General features: G+C 49.6%; 1 protein-coding gene across 3 annotated transcripts in view; it reads right to left on the bottom strand.

Annotated features, from left to right (window-relative positions):
• LOC116958156 (zinc finger MYM-type protein 3-like) overlaps positions 1 to 26,484 on the bottom strand; it is a 266,666-nt gene that overhangs the window by 217,395 nt on the left and 22,787 nt on the right. For 2 of the 3 annotated variants that reach the window (XR_012930617.1, XM_076055902.1), the window contains exons 8-10: positions 14,629 to 14,744; positions 10,429 to 10,597; positions 8,294 to 8,530 (exon numbers count right to left, since the gene is read on the bottom strand). Coding sequence is in view for 2 of the 3 variants with exons in the window: in XM_076055902.1 (XP_075912017.1) it covers positions 8,294 to 8,530; positions 10,429 to 10,597; positions 14,629 to 14,744 (522 nt within the window). In the remaining variant the exon portion in view is untranslated. Of the gene's footprint in view, positions 1 to 8,293; positions 8,531 to 10,428; positions 10,598 to 14,628; positions 14,745 to 24,187; positions 24,209 to 26,484 lie in introns of those variants that run through there. The other variant, XM_076055903.1, reaches the window with a different exon arrangement.

Genomic DNA, 26,484 nt, shown 5'->3' with positions numbered 1-26,484 from the left:
TGTGATTCATCGCCAGTTAGTGTGTGATTCATCGCTAGTTAGTGTGTGATTCAACACCAGTTAGTGTGTGATTCATCGCCGGTTAGTGTGTGATTCATCGCCAGTTAGTGTGTGAATCACCGCCAGTTAGTGTGTGATTCATTGCTAGTTAGTGTGTGATTCATCACTAGTTAGTGTGTGATTCATCATTAGTTAGTGTGTGATTCATCACTAGTTAGTCTGTGATTCATCGCTAGTTAGTGCGATTAATCACCAGTTAGTGTGTAATTAATCGCCAGTTAGTGTGTGAATCACCGCCAGTTAGTGTGTGATTCATCGCTAGTTAGTGTGTGATTCGCCACTAGTTAGTGTGTGATTCACCGCTAGTGTGTGATTCATCACCAGTTAGTGTGTGATTCATCACCAGTTAGTGTGTGAGTCATCGCTAGTTAGTGTGTGATTCATCACGAGTTAGTGTGTGATTCATCACCAGTTAGTGTGTGATTCATCACTAGTTAGTCTGTGATTCATCACCAGTTAGTGTGTGATTCATCACCAGTTAGTGTGTGATTCATCACTAGTTAGTGTGTGATTCATCACCAGTTAGTGTGTGATTCATCACCAGTAAGTGTGTGATTCATCACTAGTTAGTGTGTGATTCATCACCAGTTAGTGTGTGATTCATCACCAGTTAGTGTGTGATTCATTGCTAGTTATTGTGTGATTCATTGCTAGTTAGTGTGTGATTCATCACCAGTTAGTGTGTGATTCATCACCAGTTAGTGTGTAATTCATCAGTAGTTAGTGTGTGATTCATCACTAGTTAGTGTGTGATTCATCGCTAGTTAGTGTGTGATTCATCGCCAGTTAGTGTGTGATTCATCGCCAGTTAGTGTGATTCATCGCTAGTTAGTGTGTGATTCATCACCAGTTAGTGTGTGATTCATCACCAGTTAGTGTGTAATTCATCACTAGTTAGTGTGTGATTCATCACCAGTTAGTGTGTGATTCATCACCAGTTAGTGTGTGATTCACCGCTAGTTAGTGTGTGATTCATCACCAGTTAGTGTGTGATTCATCGCCAGTTAGTGTGTGATTCATCGCTAGCTAGTGTGATTCATCACCAGTTAGTGTGTGATTCATCACCAGTTAGTGCGTGATAAATCACCAGTTAGTGTGATTCATCACCAGTTAGTGTGTGATTCATCACTAGTTAGTGTGTGATTCATCACCAGTTAGTCTGTGATGCATTACCAGTTAGTGTGTGATTCATCGCTAGTTAAGGTGTGATTCATCACCAGTTAGTGTGTGATTAATTGCTAGTTAGTGTGTGATTCACCACTAGTCAGTGTGTGATTCATCACCAGTTAGTGTGTGATTCATCACCAGTTAGTGTGTAATGCATCGCTAGATAGTGTGTGATTCATCACCAGTCAGTGTGTGATTCATCACTAGTTAGTGTGATTCATCAACAGTTAGTGTGTGATTCATCACTAGTTAGTGTGTGAATCACCGCCAGTTAGTGTGTGATTCATCACTAGTTAGTGTGTGATTCATCACCAGTTAGTGTGTGATTCATCACCAGTTAGTGTGTGATTCATCGCTAGTTAGTGTGATTCATCACCAGTTAGTGTGTGATTCATCACTAGTTAGTGTGTGATTCATCACCAGTTAGTCTGTGATTCATCGCTAGTTAGTGTGTGATTCATGACCTGTTAGTGTGTGATTCATTACCAGTTAGTGTGTGATTCATCACCAGTTAGTGTGTGATTCATCACTAGTTAGTGTGTGATTCATCACCAGTTAGTCTGTGATTCATCGCTAGTTAGTGTGTGATTCATCACCAGTTAGTGTGTGATTCATCGCTAGTTAGTGTGTGATTCATCACTAGGTAGTGTGTGATTCATCACCAGTTAGTGTGATTCATCACTAGTTAGTGTGTGATTCATCACCAGTTAGTCTGTGATTCATCGCTAGTTAGTGTGTGATTCATCACCAGTTAGTGTGTGATTCATTACCAGTTAGTGTGTGATTCATCACTAGTTAGTGTGTGATTCATCACCAGTTAGTGTGATTCATCACCAGTTAGTGTGTGATTCATCACTAGTTAGTGTGTGATTCATCACCAGTTAGTGTGTGATTCATCGCCGGTTAGTGTGTGATTCATCGCCAGTTAGTGTGTGAATCACCGCCAGTTAGTGTGTGATTCATCGCTAGTTAGTGTGATTCATCACTAGTTAGTGTGTGATTCATCACTAGTTAGTGTGTGATTCATCACTAGTTAGTCTGTGATTCATCGCTAGTTAGTGTGATTCATCACCAGTAAGTGTGTGATTCATCACTAGTTAGTGTGTGATTCATCACCAGTTAGTGTGTGATTCATCACCAGTTAGTGTGTGATTCATTGCTAGTTATTGTGATTCATTGCTAGTTAGTGTGTGATTCATCACCGGTTAGTGTGTGATTCATCACCAGTTAGTGTGTAATTCATAAGTAGTTAGTGTGTGATTCATCACCAGTTAGTGTATGATTCATCACCAGTTAGTGTGTAATTCATCAGTAGTTAGTGTGTGATTCACCGCTAGTTAGTGTGTGATTCATCACCAGTTAGTGTGTGATTCATCGCCAGTTAGTGTGTGATTCATCGCTAGCTAGTGTGATTCATCACCAGTTAGTGTGTGATTCATCACCAGTTAGTGTGTGATTCATCGCTAGTTATTGTGTGATTCATTGCTAGTTAGTGTGTGATTCATCACCAGTTAGTGTGTGATTCATCAACAGTTAGTGTGTAATTCATCAGTAGTTAGTGTGTGATTCATCACTAGTTAGTGTGTGATTCATCGCTAGTTAGTGTGTGATTCATCGCTAGCTAGTGTGATTCATCACCAGTTAGTGTGTGATTCATCACCAGTTAGTGCGTGATAAATCACCAGTTAGTGTGATTCATCACCAGTTAGTGTGTGATTCATCACTAGTTAGTGTGTGATTCATCACCAGTTAGTCTGTGATGCATTACCAGTTAGTGTGTGATTCATCGCTAGTTAAGGTGTGATTCATCACCAGTTAGTGTGTGATTAATCGCTAGTTAGTGTGTGATTCACCACTAGTCAGTGTGTGATTCATCACCAGTTAGTGTGTGATTCATCACCAGTTAGTGTGTAATGCATCGCTAGTTAGTGTGTGATTCATCACCAGTCAGTGTGTGATTCATCACTAGTTAGTGTGTGATTCATCACCAGTTAGTGTGTGATTCATCACTAGTTAGTGTGTGAATCACCGCCAGTTAGTGTGTGATTCATCCTAGTTAGTGTGTGATTCATCGCTAGTTAGTGTGATTCACCGCTAGTTAGTGTGTGATTCATCACCAGTTAGTGTGTGATTCATCACCAGTTAGTGTGTGATTCATCGCTAGTTAGTGTGATTCATCACCAGTTAGTGTGTGATTCATCACTAGTTAGTGTGTGATTCATCACCAGTTAGTCTGTGATTCATCGCTAGTTAGTGTGTGATTCATGACCAGTTAGTGTGTGATTCATTACCAGTTAGTGTGTGATTCATCACCAGTTAGTGTGTGATTCATCACTAGTTAGTGTGTGATTCATCACCAGTTAGTCTGTGATTCATCGCTAGTTAGTGTGTGATTCATCACCAGTTAGTGTGTGATTCATCGCTAGTTAGTCTGTGATTCACCGCTAGTTAGTGTGTGATTCACCGCTAGTTAGTGTGTGATTCATCACTAGTTAGTGTGTGATTCATCACCAGTTAGTGTGATTCATCACTAGTTAGTGTGTGATTCATCACCAGTTAGTCTGTGATTCATCGCTAGTTAGTGTGTGATTCATCACCAGTTAGTGTGTGATTCATTACCAGTTAGTGTGTGATTCATCACTAGTTAGTGTGTGATTCATCACCAGTTAGTGTGTGATTCATCACCAGTTAGTGTGTGATTCATCACTAGTTAGTGTGTGATTCATCACCAGTTAGTGTGTGATTCATCGCCGGTTAGTGTGTGATTCATCGCCGGTTAGTGTGTGAATCACCGCCAGTTAGTGTGCGATTCATCGCTAGTTAGTGTGTGATTCATCACTAGTTAGTGTGATTCATCACTAGTTAGTGTGTGATTCATCACTAGTTAGTCTGTGATTCATCGCTAGTTAGTGTGATTCATCACCAGTAAGTGTGTGATTCATCACTAGTTAGTGTGTGATTCATCACCAGTTAGTGTGTGATTCATCACCAGTTAGTGTGTGATTCATCGCTAGTTATTGTGTGATTCATTGCTAGTTAGTGTGTGATTCATCACCGGTTAGTGTGTGATTCATCACCAGTTAGTGTGTAATTCATCAGTAGTTAGTGTGTGATTCATCACTAGTTAGTGTGTGATTCATCGCTAGTTAGTGTGTGATTCATCACCAGTTAGTGTGTGATTCATCGCCAGTTAGTGTGTGATTCATCGCTAGTTAGTGTGTGATTCATCACCAGTTAGTGTGTGATTCATCACCAGTTAGTGTGTGATTCATCACTAGTTAGTGTGTGATTCATCACCAGTTAGTGTGATTCATCACCAGTTAGTGTGTAATTCATCAGTAGTTAGTGTGTGATTCACCGCTAGTTAGTGTGTGATTCATCACCAGTTAGTGTGTGATTCATCGCCAGTTAGTGTGTAATTCATCGCTAGCTAGTGTGATTCATCACCAGTTAGTGTGTGATTCATCACCAGTTAGTGTGTGATTCATCACTTGTTATTGTGTGATTCATTGCTAGTTAGTGTGTGATTCATCACCAGTTAGTGTGTGATTCATCAACAGTTAGTGTGTAATTCATCAGTAGTTAGTGTGTGATTCATCACTAGTTAGTGTGTGATTCATCGCTAGTTAGTGTGTGACTCATCACCAGTTAGTGTGTGATTCATCGCCAGTTAGTGTGTGATTCATCGCTAGTTAGTGTGTGATTCATCACCAGTTAGTGTGTGATTCATCGCCGGTTAGTGTGTGATTCATCGCCAGTTAGTGTGTGAATCACCGCCAGTTAGTGTGTGATTCATCGCTAGTTAGTGTGTGATTCATCACTAGTTAGTGTGTGATTCATCACTAGTTAGTGTGTGATTCATCACTAGTTAGTCTGTGATTCATCGCTAGTTAGTGCGATTAATCACCAGTTAGTGTGTAATTCATCGCCAGTTAGTGTGTGAATCACCGCCAGTTAGTGTGTGATTCATCGCTAGTTAGTGTGTGATTCGCCACTAGTTAGTGTGTGATTCACCGCTAGTTAGTGTGTGATTCATCACCAGTTAGTGTGTGATTCATCACCAGTTAGTGTGTGATTCATCGCTAGTTAGTGTGTGATTCATCACGAGTTAGTGTGTGATTCATCACCAGTTAGTGTGTGATTCATCACTAGTTAGTCTGTGATTCATCACCAGTTAGTGTGTGATTCATCACCAGTTAGTGTGTGATTCATCACTAGTTAGTGTGTGATTCATCACCAGTAAGTGTGTGATTCATCACTAGTTAGTGTGTGATTCATCACCAGTTAGTGTGTGATTCATCACCAGTTAGTGTGTGATTCATTGCTAGTTATTGTGAGTCATTGCTAGTTAGTGTGTGATTCATCACCAGTTAGTGTGTGATTCATCACCAGTTAGTGTGTAATTCATCAGTAGTTAGTGTGTGATTCATCACCAGTTAGTCTGTGATGCATTACCAGTTATTGTGTGATTCATCGCTAGTTAAGGTGTGATTCATCACCAATTAGTGTGATTAATCGCTAGTTAGTGTGTGATTCACCACTAGTCAGTGTGTGATTCATCACCAGTTAGTGTGTGATTCATCACCAGTTAGTGTGTAATGCATCGCTAGTTAGTGTGTGATTCATCACCAGTCAGTGTGTGATTCATCACTAGTTAGTGTGTGATTCATCACCAGTTAGTGTGTGATTCATCACTAGTTAGTGTGTGAATCACCGCCAGTTAGTGTGTGATTCATCACTAGTTAGTGTGTGATTCATCGCTAGTTAGTGTGTGATTCACCGCTAGTTAGTGTGTGATTCATCACCAGTTAGTGTGTGATTCATCGCCAGTTAGTGTGTGATTCATCGCTAGTTAGTGTGATTCATCACCAGTTAGTGTGTGATTCATCACTAGTTAGTGTGTGATTCATCACCAGTTAGTCTGTGATTCATCGCTAGTTAGTGTGTGAATCATCACCAGTTAGTGTGTGATTCATTACCAGTTAGTGTGTGATTCATCACTAGTTAGTGTGTGATTCATCACCAGTTAGTGTGTGATTCATCACTAGTTAGTGTGTGATTCATCACCAGTTAGTCTGTGATTCATCGCTAGTTAGTGTGTGATTCATCACCAGTTAGTGTGTGATTCATCACCAGTTAGTGTGTGATTCATCGCTAGTTAGTGTGTGATTAACCGCTAGTCAGTGTGTGATTCATCACCAGTTAGTGTGTAATTCATCACTAGTTAGTGTGTGATTCATCACAAGTTAGTGTGTGATTCATCACCAGTTAGTGCGAGATTCATCGCCAGTTAGTGTGTGATTCATCGCTAGTTAGTGTGTGATTCATCGCTAGTTAGTGTGTGATTCATCACTAGTCAGTGTGAATCACCGACAGTTAGTGTGTGATTCATCACTAGTTAGTGTGATTCATCACCAGTTAGTGTGTGATTCATCGCCAGTTAGTGTGTGATTCATCGCCAGTTAGTGTAATTCATCAGCAGTTAGTGTGTGATTCATCACCAGTTACTGTGTGATTCATCACCAGTTAGTGTGTAATTCATCACTAGTTAGTGTGTGATTCATCGCTAGTTAGTGTGAATCACCGCTAGTCAGTGTGTGATTCACCACTAGTCAGTGTGTGATTCATCACTAGTTAGTGTGTGATTCACCGTTAGTTAGTCTGTGATTCACCGCTAGTCAGTGTGTGATTCATCACTAGTTAGTGTGTGATTCATCACTAGTTAGTGTGTGATTCATCACTAGTTAGTCTGTGATTCACCACTAGTCAGTGTGTGATACATCACTAGTTAGTGTGTGATTCATCGCTAGTTAGTCTGTGATTCACCGCTAGTTAGTCTGTGATTCACCGCTAGTCAGTGTGTGATTCATCACTAGTTAGTGTGTGATTCACCGCTAGTTAGTCTGTGATTCACCGCTAGTTAGTGTGTGATTCATCACTAGCTGGTCTGTGATTCACCGCTAGTCAGTGTGTGATACATCACTAGTTAGTCTGTGATTCACCGCTAGTTAGTGTGTGATTCATCACTAGTTAGTCTGTGATTCACCGCTAGTCAGTGTGTGATTCACCGCTAGTTAGTCTGTGATTCACCGCTAGTCAGTGTGTGATTCATCACTAGTTAGGCTGTGATTCACCGCTAGTCAGTGTGTGATACATCACCAGTTAGTGTGTGATTCATCACCAGTTAGTGTGTGATTCATCACCAGTTAGTGTGTAATTCATCACTAGTTAGTCTGTGATTCACCGCTAGTTAGTCTGTGATTCATCACTAGTTAGTCTGTGATTCACCGCTAGTTAGTCTGTGATTCACCGCTAGTTAGTGTGTGATTCATCACTAGTTAGTCTGTGATTCACCGCTAGTCAGTCTGTGATTCACCGCTAGTTAGTGTGTGATTCATCACTAGTTAGTCTGTGATTCACCGCTAGTTAGTCTGTGATTCACCGCTAGTTAGTCTGTGATTCACCGCTAGTTAGTGTGTGATTCACCGCTAGTTAGTCTGTGATTCACCGCTAGTTAGTGTGTGATTCATCACTAGTTAGTCTGTGATTCACCGCTAGTTAGTGTGTGATTCATCACTAGCTGGTCTGTGATTCACCGCTAGTCAGTGTGTGATACATCACTAGTTAGTCTGTGATTCACCGCTAGTTAGTGTGTGATTCATCACTAGTTAGTCTGTGATTCACCGCTAGTCAGTGTGTGATTCACCGCTAGTTAGTCTGTGATTCACCGCTAGTCAGTGTGTGATTCATCACTAGTTAGTCTGTGATTCACCGCTAGTCAGTCTGTGATTCACCGCTAGTTAGTGTGTGATTCATCACTAGTTAGTCTGTGATTCACCGCTAGTCAGTCTGTGATTCACCGCTAGTTAGTGTGTGATTCATCACTAGTTAGTCTGTGATTCACCGCTAGTTAGTCTGTGATTCACCGCTAGTTAGTCTGTGATTCACCGCTAGTTAGTGTGTGATTCACCGCTAGTTAGTCTGTGATTCACCGCTAGTCAGTGTGTGATTCATCACTAGTTAGTCTGTGATTCACCGCTAGTCAGTGTGTGATTCGATAACTCACCGGCTCTGATGTCATCTTCCAGGTCCAGTTGCTTCAGCTCCTCGCCATCGCCGCCACCACCACCGCCACCACCGCCGCCATCCGTAGATTTCCGCCGGGGTGATAAGCGCCGACCTCCTCCTCCTCCTCCTCCGCCGTCAGCGGCGGCGGCGCCGGCTTCATCGTCGCCGTCAGCGGCGCGAGCGGAGGGATCGCCATCGCCAGAGGCTCCGCGTGATTGGACGACGGCAGCGGCGTCTGCGGGGGCAACAGCTGCCGGGCGTCAGCACCGACATCGTCACTGCCGGGAGTGGCTTCGTCGGCAGTGGCTTCGTCGGCAGTGGCTTCATCAGCATCAGTGGCATTATCAGCAGTGGCTTCGTCGGCAGTGGTATTGTCGGCAGTGGTATTGTCGGCAGTGGTATTGTCGGCAGTGGTATTGTCGGCAGTGGTATTGTCAGCAGTGGCTTCGTCGGCAGTGGCTTCATCAGCAGTGGCTTCATCAGCAGTGGCTTCGTCAGCAGTGGCATCGTCAGCAGTGGTATCGTCAGCAGTGGCTTCATCAGCATCAGTGGCTTCGTCAGCAGTGGCTTCGTCAGCAGTGGCATCATCAGCAGTGGCTTCATCAGCAGTGGCATCGTCAGCAGTGGCTTCGTCAGCAGTGGTATTGTCAGCAGTGGCTTCATCAGCAGTGGCATCATCAGCAGTGGCATCATCAGCAGTGGTATCATCAGCAGTGGCTTCGTCGGCAGTGGCTTCGTCAGCAGTGGCTTCATCAGCAGTGGTATCGTCAGCAGTGGTATCATCAGCAGTGGCTTCGTCAGCAGTGGCTTCGTCAGCAGTGGCATCATCAGCAGTGGCTTCATCAGCAGTGGCTTCGTCAGCAGTGGCATCATCAGCAGTGGCTTCGTCAGCAGTGGCTTCGTCAGCAGTGGCTTCATCAGCAGTGGCTTTGTCAGCAGTGGCTTCGTCGGCAGTATTATCGTCAGCAGTGGCTTCATCAGCATCAGTGGCACATTAGAGACATATGAGAGACAGGGTGTAGACACGGTGTAGACAGGGTGTAGACACGGTGTAGACAGGGTGTAGACAGGGTGTAGACACGGTGTAGACAGGGTGTAGACACGGTGTAGACAGGGTGTAGACAGGGTGTAGACAGGGTGTAGACAGGGTGTAGACAGGGTGTAGACAGGGTGTAGACACGGTGTAGTCAGGGTGTAGACAGGCTGTAGACAGGGTGTAGACAGGGTGTAGACAGGGTGTAGACAGGGTGTAGACACGGTGTAGACAGGGTGTAGACACGGTGTAGACAGGTTGTAGACAGGTTGTAGACAGGGTGTAGACACGGTATAGACAGGGTGTAGACACGGTGTAGACAGGGTGTAGACACGGTGTAGACAGTGTGTAGACAAGGTGTAGACACGGTGTAGACAGGGTGTAGACAGGGTGTAGACAGGGTGTAGACAGGGTGTAGACACGGTGTAGACACGGTGTAGACAGGGTGTAGACAGGGTGTAGACACGGTATAGACAGGGTGTAGACAGGGTGTAGACAGGGTGTAGACACGGTGTAGACAGGGTGTAGACAGAGTGTAGTCAGGGTGTAGACAGGGTGTAGACAGGGTGTAGACACGGTGTAGACAGGGTGTAGACACGGTGTAGACAGGGTGTAGACAGGTTGTAGACAGGTTGTAGACAGGGTGTAGACAGGGTGTAGACAGGGTGTAGACAGGGTGTAGACACGGTGTAGACAGGGTGTAGACAGGGTGTAGACAGGGTGTAGACAGGGTGTAGACACGGTGTAGACAGGGTGTAGACAGGGTGTAGACAGGGTGTAGACACGGTGTAGACAGGGTGTAGACACGGTGTAGACACGGTGTAGACAGGGTGTAGACAGGGTGTAGACAGGGTGTAGACAGGGTGTAGACAGGGTATAGACAGGGTGTAGACAGGGTGTAGACAGGGTGTAGACAGGGTATAGACAGGGTGTAGACAGGGTGTAGACAGGGTGTAGACACGGTGTAGACAGGGTGTAGACAGGGTGTAGACAGGGTGTAGACAGGTTGTAGACACGGTGTAGACAGGGTGTAGACAGGGTGTAGACAGGGTGTAGACACGGTGTAGTTACTGTGTAGACACGGTGTGGTCAGGGTGTACCTGTGGAGAGGCCAGCCCCACCCGCGTCTCCCTGGGCGATGAGATCGGCCATGGTGATGAGAACGGCCTCAGCCGGATCCTCGGGGATGCGAGCGCGGAGATCACGGATCGTGGAGATGATGTCATCAGCACTGGACAGAGTGACGGGGAGCAGCACGGGGACAGGGACCTGGGGAGACACAGAGAGACACGGGGAGACACGGGGAGACACGGAGAGACAGGGTCACAGAGAGACACAGAGTGACACAGAGAGACACAGAGACACGGAGATCACGGATCGTGGAGATGATGTCATCGGCACTGGACAGAGTGACGGGGAGCAGCACGGGGACAGGGACCTGGGGAGACACGGGGAGACACGGGGAGACACGGAGAGACACAGGGTCACAGAGAGACAGGGTCACAGAGAGACACAGAGACACGGAGATCACGGATCGTGGAGATGATGTCATCGGCACTGGACAGAGTGACGGGGAGCAGCACGGGGACAGGGACCTGGGGAGACACGGGGAGACACGGGGAGACACGGGGAGACACAGGGACACAGAGAGACACAGAGTGACACAGAGAGACACAGAAAGACACGGGGAGACACGGGGAGACATAGAGAGACAGGGACACAGAGAGACACAGAGAGACACAGAGACACGGAGATCACGGATCGTGGAGATGATGTCATCGGCACTGGACAGAGTGACGGGGAGCAGCACGGGGACAGGGACCTGGGGAGACACGGGGAGACACGGGGAGACACAGAGAGACACAGAGAGACACAGGGTCACAGAGAGACACAGAGAGACACAGAGACACGGAGATCACGGATCGTGGAGATGATGTCATCAGCACTGGACAGAGTGACGGGGAGCAGCATAGGTACAGGGACCTGGGGAGACACGGGGAGACACGGGGAGACAGGGTCACAGAGAGACAGAGTGACACAGAGAGACACGGAGACACGGAGATCACGGATCGTGGAGATGATGTCGTCAGCACTGGACAGAGTGACGGGGAGCAGCACGGGGACAGGGACCTGGGGAGACACGGGGAGACACGGGGAGACACGGGGACACACGGGGAGACAGGGTCACAGAGAGACACAGGGTCACAGACAGACACAGAGAGACACAGAGACATGGAGATCACGGATCGTGGAGATGATGTCATCAGCACTGGACAGAGTGACTGGGAGTAGCACGGGGACAGGGACCTGGGGAGACACGGGGAGACACGGGGAGACACGGAGAGACAGGGTCACAGAGAGACACAGGGTCACAGAGAGACACAGAGACACGGAGATCACGGATCGTGGAGATGATGTCGTCGGCACTGGACAGTGACTGGGAGTAGCACGGGTACAGGGACCTGGGGAGACACAGAGAGACACGGGGAGACACAGAGACACAGGGAGACACGGGGAGACAGGGTCACAGAGAGACACAGAGACACAGAGAGAGACAGAGACACAGAGAGACACAGAGACACGGAGACAGAGAGACACAGAGAGACACAGAGACACAGAGAGACACAGGGTCAGAGAGAGACACAGAGACACGGGGAGACACGGGGAGACAGGGTCACAGAGAGACACACAGACACACAGAGAGACACAGAGACAGAGACACGGAGACAGAGAGACACAGAGAGACAAAGAGAGACACAGAGACACAGAGAGACACAGAGACAGAGAAACACAGAGAGACACAGAGAGACACAGAGACACAGAGACACAGAGAGACACAGAGACACAGAGAGACACAGAGACACGGAGAGACACAGAGACACGGAGATCACGGATCGTGGAGATGATGTCGTCAGCACTGGACAGAGTGACTGGGAGCAGCACGGGGACAGGGACCTGGGGAGACACGGGTAGACAGGGTCACAGAGAGACACAGAGAGACAGAGAGACACAAAGACACGGAGAGACACAGAGAGACACAGAGAGACACAGAGACACAGAGAGACACAGAGACACAGAGAGACACGGGGAGACACGGAGAGACACGGGGAGACAGGGTCACAGAGAGACACAGAGAGACAGAGACACAGAGACACGGAGAGACACAGAGAGACACAGAGAGACACAGAGACACAGAGAGACACAGAGACACAGAGAGACACGGGGAGACACGGGGAGACACGGGGGAGACACGGTCACACAGAGAGACAGAGAGACACGGAGACAGAGAGACAGGGTCACAGAGAGACACAGAGAGACACAGAGACAGAGAGACACAGAGAGACACAGAGAGACACGGGGAGACACTGGGAGACACGGGGAGACACGGGGAGACAGGGTCACAGAGAGACACAGAGAGACACAGAGAGACACTTGAGACACGGGGAGACACGGGGAGACACGGGGAGACACGGGGAGACACGGAGATCATGGGGAGACAGGGTCACAGAGACACAGAGAGACTGAGACACAGAGAGACAGAGACACAGGGTTATGGAGACACAGAGAGACAGAGAGACAGAGAGACAGAGAGACACAGAGAGACAGAGAGACACAGAGAGACACAGAGACACAGAGACACAGAGAGACACAGAGACACGGAGACAGAGAGACAGGGTCACGGAGAGACAGAGACACAGAGAGACAGAGACACAGGGTTATGGAGACAGAGAGACACGGAGAGACAGAGAGACACAGAGAGACACGGAGAAACGGGGACAGAGAGACAGGGTCACGGAGAGACTGAGACACGGAGAGACAGAGACGGGGTTATGGAGACATAGAGACACAGAGAGACAGAGAGACGCAGAGACACAGAGAGACACAGAGACACAGAGAGACAGACACGGAGAAACGGGGACACGGTGTCCCTGAGTCTCCCCTGTGTCTCTCCAGAGATACGGAGACACTTGCCCCAAAAGCCGGTTTGGGCTATACGGGGAATATTTGTCTTTTTGCGTGTATATATTTGTGTGTATGTGTATGTGTGCAGGTGTGTGTATGTATATATGTGTGTAGGTGTGTGTATGTATATATGTGTGTAGGTGTGTGTATGTATATATGTGTGTAGGTGTGTGTATGTATATATGTGTGTAGGTGTGTGTATGTATATATGTGTGTAGGTGTGTGTATGTATATATGTGTGTAGGTGTGTGTATGTATATATGTGTGTAGGAGTGTGTATGTATATATGTGTGTAGGTGTGTGTATGTATATATGTGTGTAGGTGTGTGTATGTATATATGTGTGTAGGTGTGTGTATGTATATATGTGTGTAGGTGTGTGTATGTATATATTTGTGTAGGTGTGTGTATGTATATATGTGTGTAGGTGTGTGTATGTATATATGTGTGTAGGTGTGTGTATATATATATATGTGTGTAGGTGTGTGTATGTATATATGTGTGTAGGTGTGTGTATGTATATATGTGTGTAGGTGTGTGTATGTATATATTTGTGTAGGTGTGTGTATGTATATATGTGTGTAGGTGTGTGTATGTATATATGTGTGTAGGTGTGTGTATGTATATATGTGTGTAGGTGTGTGTATGTATATATGTGTGTAGGTGTGTGTATGTATATATGTGTGTAGGTGTGTGTATGTATATATGTGTGTAGGTGTGTGTATGTATATATGTGTGTAGGTGTGTGTATGAATATATGTGTGTAGGTGTGTGTATGTATATATGTGTGTAGGTGTGTGTATGTATATATGTGTGTAGGTGTGTGTATGTATATATGTGTGTAGGTGTGTGTATGTATATATGTGTGTAGGTGTGTGTATGTATATATGTGTGTAGGTGTGTGTATGTATATATGTGTGTAGGTGTGTGTGTGTAGATGTGTGTGTGTAGGTGTGTGTGTACATGTGTGTATGTGTGTAGGTGTGTGTAGGTGTGTGTGTAGGTGTGTGTATGTATGTGTGTGTGTAGGTGTGTATGTGTGGCCTCAGGGTGCACATAGCCTGGCACAAGCATCGTGGTGACGTCACCGGCACTTAGTGACGAATGGCGGTTGTTGTTGTGTAGGTGTGTGTAGGTGTGTGTGTAGGTGTGTGTGTGGATATATGTGTGTGTGTATGTGTGTATGTATATATGTATGTAGGTGTGTGTATGTATATATGTGTGTATGTGTGTGTGTAGGTGTGTAGGTGTGTGTATATGTGTGTGTATGTGTGTGTGTGTATATGTGTGTATGTGTGTGTCTATGTGTGTATGTGTGTGTGTAAGTGTGGTATAGACCGGCAGAGGTATGGGCAGTGCCACAGGCAGGGCCTGGCTGTAGAGCTGCATGGGCACCGGGACGTAGATCGGCACGGGGACGGGGATCATCACCAACCTCACCTCCCCTGTCTCCTCTACGGCACAGACACAGAGACACACAGACACACACAGAGACACACAGAGACACACACACAGACACACACAGAGACACGGGGATCATCACCAACCTCACCTCCCCTGTCTCCTCTACGGCACAGACACACACAGAGACACACAGAGACACACACAGGGACACGGGGATCATCACCAACCTCACCTCCCCTGTCTCCTCTACGGCACAGACACAAAGACACACGCAGATACATAGATACACACAGAGACACACAGACACACACAGAGACACACGCAGAGACACACAGAGACACACACAGAGACACGGGATCATCACCAACCTCACCTCCCCTGTCTCCTCTACGGCACAGACACAGAGACACACGCAGAGACACACACAGAGACACACAGAGACACAGACACACACAGACAGACACACACAGAGACACACAGAGACACACACAGAGACACGGGGATCATCACCAACCTCACCTCCCCTGTCTCCTCTACGGCACAGACACAGAGACACACGCAGAGACACACGCAGATACATAGATACACAGAGATACACAGAGACACACGCAGAGACACACACAGAGACACACACAGAGACACACAGATAGATACACACAGACACACACAGACAGATAGATACACACAGACACACACAGACAGATAGACAGAGACACAGACAACAACAACAACAACAACCGCCATTCGCGACTAAGTGGCGGTGATGTCACCACGACGCTTGTGCCAGGCCATGTGCACCTTGAGGCCACGTGAAGTGTCGAACGCCCGCTGGCAGGAGGTCACGGGGCAGACCCAGGTGCCACGGGTCGACTGACTGAGATGACTGGCTGATGCACCACCTGTGCCCCCTACTGTGCCAACCTGCTGTGCTTTAGCCACCCGGCGCTCCGCTCGTTGTTGTGAGCGTCACTCCTCCGCCCTCCGTTGTTGTTGGAGGGCGACTACCTCCAACTGCCCAGTAGCGTCCTTCACGAGCCTCCTCCACAGAGGCCGATCTTGACACCGCTGGTACCAGTCATCGGCAAGTCCAATCAGCTCCACGTCCTACTGTACCACATCACTCCATCTCTTCTCTAGCCCGTGCCGCGCCCGCTTAGCCCCCTCAATCCGGCCGAACAAAAGCTGTTTCAGCATGCGGTGGCTGGGCATGCGGGCTACATGACCCAGCCATCGCAGCCTTCCCCGCCGGAGGAGCTCACCGATGGGACCTTGCCCAGATCTTTAAAGGATTTGTGAGCTCCTCACACAATCCAGTCTGGTTAAACCCAGGATGGATCGTAGGCAGGCCAGCCTAAATGTTTCTAACCGGCGAAGATGTTCCATTAGGGGGGGTTCACGTTTCGCAAGCGTAGAGAAGGGAGGGAATGACCGTGGCCGAGAAGACCTGAAGCTTAGTGCGGAGCGACAGACCAAGTCGCTTCCACACAGCGTTACTCAACCGATGAAAAGATATTGCCACTCGACTGATTCAGAGTGAGACCTCTGCTGTTAAACTGGAGCCAGTCATAAGCACACTGCCCAGGTATGGGAAACTCTCCACTCTCTCCACAACTGCCCCATCACCGATTGGGAGTTGTGGGGGTGGAGTGTCCGATGGTACAAAATACCCAGGCAGGTGCTTAGTTTTGGTGGGGCTGATGGTAAGGCCCCACCTCTTAGTGGCAAGCTCCAGTCTCAGCAGCAGCGTCTCCAACTCCTCCTCTGAGCAGCTATTACCAAATCATCAGCATACATAACGTGGTTGAGCAATAGGGAGCCATCCCTTGACCGCACCCAGGCATCGATCAGCCTCCCATTATATCTGTACCATATGGAGATTCCCCCGGTACAGCTATTGAAGGCTTCACGAACTACGTGGTCAAAATAGATGTTAAATAATGTGGGAGCCAGAGGACATCCCTGTCGCACCCCAAGGTGTACAGGGAATGGCTCTGACTCCCGGCCACGTAGTTTTACCCGGGCCCGCTCACCATCATGAAGGTCCTTAATGATCGTGAGCAGAGGGTCAGGTACTCCAAAAGCACGAAGAACGACCCAGAGCCCAGGCCTACTGATGGTATCATAGGCCTTGACCAGGTCAATAAAGCAGAGATGTAGGTCTTGTTGGAATTCCCTACACCTCTGCATCGCCTGGCAAGGCGATGCTGAATAATCCTTGCCAGGACCTTTCCCGGCACACTGAGGAGTGAGATGCCCCTGTAGTTGTTACAGTTTGTGCGGTCCCCCTTCTTAAAAAGGGGGACCACCAGGGCATCCTTCCAATCCTGCGGAACCCGTCCAGTGGTCCAGACTGTTGTTATGATGTCATATAGGGCAGTCTGTGCACAAACGCCACCCTCCCTCAGCATTTCGCTTGGGAGATCATCTCTGCCCACTGCTTTTCCTGGTCTCAGACTCTGGATCGCCTTCAGTACTTCCTCAACAGATGGCACCTCAGCCAGCAACTCACAGGGGGTGACTTCTTCCAATATTTGAGGCACCGCAGCCTCAGCAGGGTCATCCTCACTTTGTGCCACGATGTTTTCCTGGCTGAGGGATTTTCCCTCCCCCAGGACCTCACAAAAATGCTCAGCAAATCTGCAAACCTGTTCCTGGGGGTCGGAGATTGGATCACCGTTTTTTCCCCTAATGATGGTAATAGGTGTGGTGCTGCAGGTTACTTTTTTGATGGAGTTAAATAGAGATTTGTGATCACGGGCCACTGAGGCAGACTCCATCTCCTCAGCAACCCGCGACCACCACCCATCCTTACAGCGCCTCACGGCTCTACGAACCTCCGAGCGAAGGCTGCGGTAAGCCTCCTCATTCTCTGACGTGGGATTCTGTAGCCGATGACAGTGGGCCTGTCGCCTTTTCTCAACCATCCTGAAACACCTCCTCTGTCAGCCAGGGTCTCTAGGGAGGTCTGGACCGCATACCTAAAGCAGCCATTGCAGCTGCATGAGTCACAGTCCTAAACCTCGCCCATTTACCCTCGACATCAGAAGGAGTGGGGGACGATGCCAATCCCAGCCGCAAGCGATGATGAAATTCTCGCTTGCAACTTTCATCAGGTAACTGAGACCAGGCCACTTTAGGTAGGAATGGGGTCCTGGGTGTACACCCACCACCGGAGTGAAAGAATGGCAGGCGTATCTTACAGATAACAAGTCGATGGTCAGAGGGCAGATCAGCTCCACGGTAGGTCCTGGTGTTAAGGACATGAGCTCGCATCCGCTGTTCCGTCACTATGTAGTCCAGCAGATGTTCTTGCTTGGACCCGGCATGCATCCATGATGTTGTGTAGATGCGCCGATGCCGGAACAGCGTGTTGGTAATTACAAGCCCATGGGCTGCACAACAATCTAGCAGTCTCCTACCGTTGTTATTGAGCTGATGTGGCCCATGCCCTCCAATCACTCCAGACCAGGTGCCAGTATCATGACCAACTCAGGCATTGAAGTCACCCAACATGATGACTCTATCCCAAGGGGCCACTTTAGCCAGCACCTGTGAAAGGAGGTCATAGAAGGCATTTGACTCATCGGCCTTGCCTGCATCCCTCCATGGATGTTCATCTTCGGTGGGGGCATAAGTAACCACGACCACAACTCCTCGCCTCCGGTTGATGGGAAGGCGAGCCCAAAGTAGCCTGGGGCTTACAGCTTCCCACACCTCACAGCCATGCTCCCACGCCCCCTTCATTATTTTGTTCAGAAGAAGAGCCACTCCCTGTTGTTTGGCAGTCTGCTGCCCCGAGTAGAGGACTGTCCACCCCTCATGGTGGCAGGAGCCAGAGCCGGTCCACCGGACCTCCTGAATGCCACAGATCCAGGCGGTACCGGTCCAGCTCCCGACAGAGGAGTACAGACAGACACACACAGACAGATAGATACACACAGACACACACAGACAGATAGACAGAGACACAGACACACAGAAACACACACATACACACAGAAAAACACACACAGACACACAAACTCACAGACAGAGGCACACACAGAGAGATAGACACACAGACAGATAGATGCATACAGACACACACAGACAGATAGACAGAGAGAGACACAGACACACACAGAAACACACAGACAGAGACACACACAAACAGACACACACAGAGAGACCCACAGACATGTGTCTCTCACCTCTCTGTGTGTACCGTGCCTCTGTCTCTATGCTTCTCTCTGTGCGTCTCTGTGTGTGTCTCTGTGTGTGTCTGTGTGTGTGTCTCTGTGTGTGTCTGTGTGTGTGTCTCTGTGTGTCTCTGTGTGTGTCTCTGTATCTCTGTGTGTCCTCCCATCTGTCTGTGTGCACCGTGTCTCTGTGTGTGTCTCTGTGTCTCTGCGTGTCTCTGTGTGTGTCTATGTGTGTCTCTGTGTGTGTCTCTGTGTGTCTCTGTGTGTGTCTGTGTGTGTCTCTGTGTGTCCTCCCACCTGTCTGTGTGCACTGTGTCTCTGTGTGTGTCTCTGTGTGTGTCTCTGTCTCTGCATGTCTCTGTGTGTGTCTCTGTGTGTCTCTGTGTGTCTCTGTGTGTGTCTTCCCACCTGTCTGTGTGCACCGTGTCTGTGTGTTTGTGTGTGTCTCTGTGTGTGTGTGTCTGTGTGTGTCTCTGTGTGTGTGTCTCTGTGTGTGTGTCTCTGTGTGTGTCTGTGTGTGTCTGTGTGTGTCTGTGTGTGTGTCTCTGTGTGTGTGTCTCTGTGTCTCTGTGTGTGTCTCTGTGTCTCTGTGTGTGTCTCTGTGTGTGTCTCTGTGTGTGTCTCGGTGTGTGTCTCTGTGTGTCTGTGTGTGTCTCTGTCTGTCTCTGTGTGTGTCTGTGTGTGTCTCCGTGTGTGTCTGTGTGTGTTTGTCTGTGTGTCTATGTGTGTCTCTGTGTGTGTCTGTGTGTGTCTGTGTGTGTGTGTCTGTGTGTGTGTCTGTGTGTGTGTCTCTGTGTGTGTCTCTGTGTGTGTCTCTGTGTGTGTCTCTGTGTGTGTCTCTGTGTCTCTGTGTGTCCTCCCACCTGTCTGTGGGTACCGTGTCTCTGTGTGTCTCTGCGTGTGTCTCTGTGTGTCACTCTGTGTCTCTGTGTGTGTCTCTGTGTGTGTCTGTGTGTGTGTCTGTGTGTGTCTGTGTGTCTCTCTGTCCGGCAAAACAACCCCCTACCTCCTCGCGGTGCCGGACGGGCAACTCTGTCGTGGACAGCGCTGTGGGGGGAGATCCAATTTTGATTGGCTCCTCCCCTCATGGCATATGTGTCCACCACAGGGGCTAAACGGGGGCTCTGGACGGGTGCGAGGGGCTGGTAACCCCTCCACCTTCAATTAATTACCACGAAACTACGAATTAAACTGAAATATGTAACAACTAAGCTTGTGCCGGAGGCCCCGGGGGGCCAGGCGTCTATGACGTCTCCTGGCCAAACCCCAATTGGCGGAGCCAGGAGATTGAATACCTACCCTCGGGGCTACTCCAGAAACAACGAAAAGCCACTACGGTTGGCCACGTGGAATGTTCGAACGCTCACTGCAGAGGAGAGGCTGCCACTCCTCTGTCGGGAGCTGGACCGGTACCGCCTGGATCTATGCGGCATTCAGGAGGTCCGGTGGACCGGCTCTGGCTCCTGCCACCATGAGGGGTGGACAGTCCTCTACTCGGGGCAGCAGACTGCCAAACAACAGGGTGTGGGTCTTCTTTTGAACAAAAGAATGAAGGGGGCGTGGGAGCGTGGCGGTGAGGTGTGGGAAGCTGTAAGCCCCAGGCTACTTTGGGCTCGCCTTCCCATCAACCGGAGGCGAGGAATGGTGGTCGTGGTTACTTATGCCCCCACCGAAGATGAACATCCGTGGAGGGATGCAGGCAAAGCCGATGAGTCAGATGCCTTCTATGACCTCCTGTCACAGGTGCTGGCTAAAGTGGCCCCTCGGGATAGAGTCATCATGTTGGGTGACTTCAATGCCCGAGTTGGTCATGATACTGGCACCTGGTCTGGAGTGATTGGAGGGCATGGGCCAGATCAGCTCAATAACAACGGTAGGAGGCTGCTAGATTTTTGTGCAGCCCATGGGCTTGTAATTACCAACACGCTGTTCCGGCATCGGCGCATCCACACAACATCATGGATGCATGCCGGGTCCAAGCAAGAACATCTGCTGGACTACATAGTGACGGACCAGCGAATGCGAGCCCATGTCCTTGACACCAGGACCTACCGTGGAGCTGATCAGCCCTCTGACCATCGACTAGTCATCTGTAAGATGCGCCTGCCATTCTTCCACTCCGGTGGTGGGTGTACACCCAGGACCCCATTCCAACCTAAAGTGGCCTGGTCTCAGTTATCTGATGAAAGTTGCAAGCGAGAATTTCATCATCGCTTGCGGCTGGGATTGGTATCGTCCCCGACTCCTCCTGATGTCGAGGGTAAATGGGCGAGGTTTAGGACTGTGACTCATGCAGCTGCAATGGCTGCTTTGGGTACGCGGTCCAGACCTCCCCAGACACCCTGGATTACAGAGGAGTTGTTCACGATGGTTGAGAAAAAGCGACAGGCCCACTGTCATCGGCTACAGAATCCCACGTCAGAGAATGAGGAGGCTTACCGCAGCCTTCGCTCGGAGGTTCGGAGAGCCGTGAGGCGCTGCAAGGATGGGTGGTGGTCGCGGGTTGCTGAGGAGATGGAGTCTGCCTCAGTGGCCCGTGATCACAAATCTCTATTTAACTCCATCAAAAAAGTAACCTGCAGCGCCACACCTATTACCATCATTAGGGGAAAAAACGGTGATCCAATTTCCGACCCCCAGGAACAGGTTCGCAGATTTGCTGAGCATTTCTGTGAGGTCCTGGGGGAGGGAAAATCCCTCAGCCAGGAAAACATCGTGGCACAAAGTGAGGATGACCCTGCTGAGGCTGCGGTGCCTCAAATATTGGATGAAGTCACCCCCTGTGAGTGGCTGGCTGAGGTGCCATCTGCTGAGGAAGTATTGAAGGCGATCTGGAGTCTGAGACCAGGAAAGGCAGCGGGCAGAGATGATCTCCCAAGCGAAATGCTGAGGGAGGGTGGCGTTTGTGCACAGACTGCCCTATATGACATCATAACAACAGTCTGGACCACTGGACGGGTTCCGCAGGATTGGAAGGATGCCCTGGTGGTCCCCCTTTTTAAGAAGGGGGACCGCACAGACTGTAACAACTACAGGGGCATCTCACTCCTCAGTGTGCCGGGAAAGGTCCTGGCAAGGATTATTCAACATCGCCTTGCCAGGCACGCTGAGGAGAGGCTTGCGGAGCCCCAATGTGGTTTCAGGAAAGGGCGGTCCTGCACAGATGCCATATTTTCTGTCCGTCTGCTACAGCAGAGGTGTAGGGAATTCCAACAAGACCTACATCTCTGCTTTATTGACCTGGTCAAGGCCTATGATACCATCAGTAGGCCTGGGCTCTGGGTCGTTCTTCGTGCTTTTGGAGTACCTGACCCTCTGCTCACGATCATTAAGGACCTTCATGATGGTGAGCGGGCCCGGGTAAAACTACGTGGCCGGGAGTCAGAGCCATTCCCTGTACACCTTGGGGTGCGACAGGGATGTCCTCTGGCTCCCACATTATTTAACATCTATTTTGACCACGTAGTTCGTGAAGCCTTCAATAGCTGTACCGGGGGAATCTCCATATGGTACAGATATAATGGGAGGCTAATCGATGCCCGGGTGCGGTCAAGGGATGGCTCCCTATTGCTCAACCACGTTATGTATGCTGATGACTTGGTAATAGCTGCTCAGTCAGAGGAGGAGTTGGAGACGCTGCTGCTGAGACTGGAGCGTGCCACTAAGAGGTGGGGCCTTACCATCAGCCCCACCAAAACTAAGCACCTGCCTGGGTATTTTGTACCATCGGACACTCCACCCCCTCAACTCCCAATCGGTGATGGGGCAGTTGTGGAGAGAGTGGAGAGTTTCCCATACCTGGGCAGTGTGCTTATGACTGGCTCCAGTTTAACAGCAGAGGTCTCACTCTGAATCAGTCGAGCGGCAATATCTTTTCATCGGTTGCGTAACGCTGTGTGGAAGCTACCTGGTCTGTCGCTCCGCACTAAGCTTCAGGTCTTCTCGGCCACGGTCATTCCCTCCCTTCTCTACGCTTGCGAAACGTGGACCCCCCTAATGGAACATCTTCGCCGGTTAGAAACATTTAGGCTGGCCTGCCTACGATCCATCCTGGGTTTAACCAGACTGGATTGTGTGAGGAGCTCACAAATCCTTGAAAGATCTGGGCAGGGTCCCATCGGTGAGCTCCTCCGGCAGGCAAGGCTGCGATGGCTGGGTCATGTAGCCCGCATGCCCAGCCACCGCATGCCGAAACAGCTTTTGTTTGGCCGGATTGAGGGGGCTAAGCGGGCGCGGCACGGGCTAGAGAAGAGATGGAGTGATGTGGTACAGGAGGACGTGGAGCTGAGTGGACTTGCCGATGACTGGTACCAGCGGTGTCAAGATCGGCCTCTGTGGAGGAGGCTCGTGAAGGATGCTACTGGGCAGTTGGAGGCAGTCGCCCTCCAACAACAACGGAGGGCGGAGGAGCGACGCTCACAACAGCGAGCGGAGCGCCGGGTGGCTAAAGCACAGCAGGTTGGCACAGTAGGGGGCACAGGTGGTGCATCAGCCAGTCATCTCAGTCAGTCGACCCGTGGCACCTGGGTCTGCCCCGTGACCTCCTGCCAGCGGGCGTTCGACACTTCACGTGGCCTCAGGGTGCACATAGCCTGGCACAAGCGTCGTGGTGACGTCACCGCCACTTAGTGGCGAATGGCGGTTGTTGTTGTTGTTGTGTGTCTCTGTGTGTGTCTCTGTGTGAGTCCTCCCACCGGTCTGTGTGCACCATGTCTCTGTGTCTCTGTGTGTGTGTCTGTGTGTGTGTCTCTGTGTCTGTGTGTCTCTGTGTGTGTGTCTCTGTTTCTCTGTGTGTGTCTCTGTGTGTGTCTCTGTGTCTCTGTGTGTCTGTGTGTGTCTCTGTGTCTCTGTGTGTGTCTCTGTGTATCTGTGTGTGTCTCTGTGTGTCTCTGTGTCTCTGTGTGTGTCTGTGTGTGTCTGTGTGTGTCTCTGTGTCTCTGTGTGTGTCTGTGTCTCTGTGTCTCTGTCTGTGTGTGTCTCTGTGTGTGTCTGTGTGTGTGTCTGTGTGTGTCTCTGTGTCTCTGTCTGTGTGTCTGTGTCTCTGTGTCTCTGTCTGTGTGTGTCTCTGTCTGTGTGTGTCTCTGTGTCTGTGTGTCTCTGTGTGTGTGTCTCTGTTTCTCTGTGTGTGTCTCTGTGTCTCTGTGTGTGTCTCTGTGTGTGTCTCTGTGTCTCTGTGTGTGTCTCTGTGTGTGTCTCTGTGTCTCTGTCTCTGTGTGTATTCCCACCTGTCTGTGTGTCTCTGTGTGTGCACCGTGTCTCTGTGTCTCTGTGTGTGTGTCTCTGTGTCTCTGTGTGTGTCTCTGTATTCCCACCTGTCTGTGTGCACCGTGTCTCCGTGTGTGTCTCTGCGTGTCTCTGTGTGTGTCTCTGTGTGTGTGTCTCTGTGTCTCTGTATTCCCAACTGTCTGTGTTCACCGTGTCTCTGTGGCTCTGTGTGTGTGTGTCTCTGTGTCTCTGTGTGTGTCTCTGTGTGTGTCTCTGTGTGTCTCTGTGTGTGTCTCTGTGTCTCTGTGTGTCTGTGTGTCCTCCCACCTGTCTGTGTGCACCGTGTCTCTGTGTGTGTCTCTGTGTGTGTGTCTGTGTGTCTCACTGTGTGTGTCTCTGTGTGTCTGTGTGTGTGTCTGTGTGTGTCTCTCTGTGTTTCTCTGTGTGTCTGTGTGTGTGTCTCTGTGTGTCTCTCTGTGCGTCTCTGTGTGTTTCCCCACCTGTCTGTGTGCACCGTGTCTCTGTGTGTGTCTCTTTGTGTGTCTCGCTGTGTGTGTGTCTCTGTGTCTCTGTGTGTCTGTGTGTATCCTCCCACCTGTCTGTGTGCACCGTGTATCTGTGTCTCTGTGTGTCTGTGTGTCTCACTCTGTGTGTGTCTCTGTGTCTCTGTGTGTCTGTGTGTGTCTCTGTGTGTCCTCCCACCTGTCTGTGTGCACCGTGTCTCTGTGTGTGTCTCACTGTGTGTGTCTCTCTGTGTCTCTGTGTGTGTCTCTGTGTGTCTGTGTGTGTCTCACTGTGTGTCTCTGTGTGTGTCTGTGTCTCTGTATCCCACCTGTCTGTGTGCACCGTGTCTCCGTGTCTCTGTGTGTCTGTGTCTGTGTGTGTGTCTGTGTGTGTGTGTCTGTGTGTGTGTCTGTGTCTCTGTGTGTGTCTCTGTGTGTGTCTCTGTGTGTCTGTGTGTCTGTGTGTGTCTCTGTGTGTGTCTCTGTGTGTGTCTCTGTGTCTCTGTGTGTGTCTCTGTGTGTCTGTGTGTCTCTGTATTCCCACCTGTCTGTGTGCACCATGTCTCTGTGTGTGTCTCTGTGTGTGTGTCTCTGTGTCTCTGTGTGTGTCTGTGTCTCTGTGTGTGTCTGTGTCTCTGTATTCCCACCTGTCTGTGTGCACCGTGTCTCCGTGTCTCTGTGTGTCTGTGTCTCTGTGTGTGTGTGTGTCTCTGTGTGTCTCTGTGTGTGTGTCTGTATGTGTCCTCCCACCTGTCTGTGTGCACCGTGTCTCTGTGTCTCTGTGTGTGTGTGTCTCTGTGTCTCTGTGTGTGTCTCTGTGTGTGTGTGTCTCACTGTGTGTGTCTCTGTGTGTCTGTGTGTGTGTGTGTGTCTCTGTGTCTCTGTGTGTGTGTCTCTGTGTGTCTGTGTGTGTCCTCCCACCTGTCTGTGTGCACCGTGTCTCTGTGTGTGTCTCTGTGTCTCTGTGTGTGTGTCTGTGTGTGTCTCTGTGTGTCTCTGTGTGTGTCTCTGTGTGTGTCTCTGTGTGTGTCTCTGTGTGTCTCTGTGTGTGTCTCTGTGTGTGTCTCTGTGTGTCTCTGTGTGTGTCTCTGTGTGTCTGTGTGTGTCCTCCCACCTGTCTGTGTGCACCGTGTCTCTGTGTCTCTGTGTGTGTGTCTCACTCTGTGTGTCTCTGTGTGTGTCTGTGTGTGTCTGTGTGTGTCTCTGTGTGTGTGTCTCTGTGTCTCTGTGTCTCTGTGTGTGTCTGTGTCTCTGTGTGTGTCTGTGTCTCTGTATTCCCACCTGTCTGTGTGCACCGTGTCTCCGTGTCTCTGTGTGTCTGTGTCTCTGTGTGTGTCTCTGTGTGTCTCTGTGTGTGTGTCTGTGTGTGTCCTCCCACCTGTCTGTGTGCACCGTGTCTCTGTGTCTCTGTGTGTGTCTCTGTGTGTCTCTGTGTGTGTCTCTGTGTCTCTGTGTGTCTGTGTGTCCTCCCACCTGTCTGTGGGTACCGTGTCTCTGTGTGTCTGTGCGTGTGTCTCTGTGTGTCACTCTGTGTCTCTGTGTGTGTCTCTGTGTGTGTCTCTGTGTGTGTCTCTGTGTGTGTCTCTGTGTGTCTCTGTGTGAGTCTCTGTGTGAGTCCTCCCACCGGTCTGTGTGCACCGTGTCTCTGTGTCTCTGTGTCTCTGTGTGTCTCTGTGTCTCTGTGTGTGTCGGTGTGTGTCTCTGTGTCTCTGTGTGTGTCTGTGTGTGTCTCTGTGTCTGTGTGTGTGTGTGTCTCTGTGTCTCTGTGTGTGTCTGTGTCTCTGTGTGTGTGTCTCTGTGTCTCTGTGTGTCTGTGTGTGTCCTCCCACCTGTCTGTGTGCACCGTGTCTCTGTGTCTCGTTGTGTGTCTCACTGTGTGTGTCTCTGTGTCTCTGTGTCTC

Source organism: Petromyzon marinus, chromosome 73, assembly GCF_048934315.1.
Source record: "Petromyzon marinus isolate PM22_M1 ecotype Great Lakes invasive population chromosome 73, UKy_Petmar_22M1.pri1.0, whole genome shotgun sequence".
Lineage (NCBI taxonomy): Eukaryota > Metazoa > Chordata > Hyperoartia > Petromyzontiformes > Petromyzontidae > Petromyzon > Petromyzon marinus.
The sequence above is the reverse complement of the archived record's forward strand: the minus strand, read 5'-3'. Positions and strand labels throughout refer to the sequence as shown.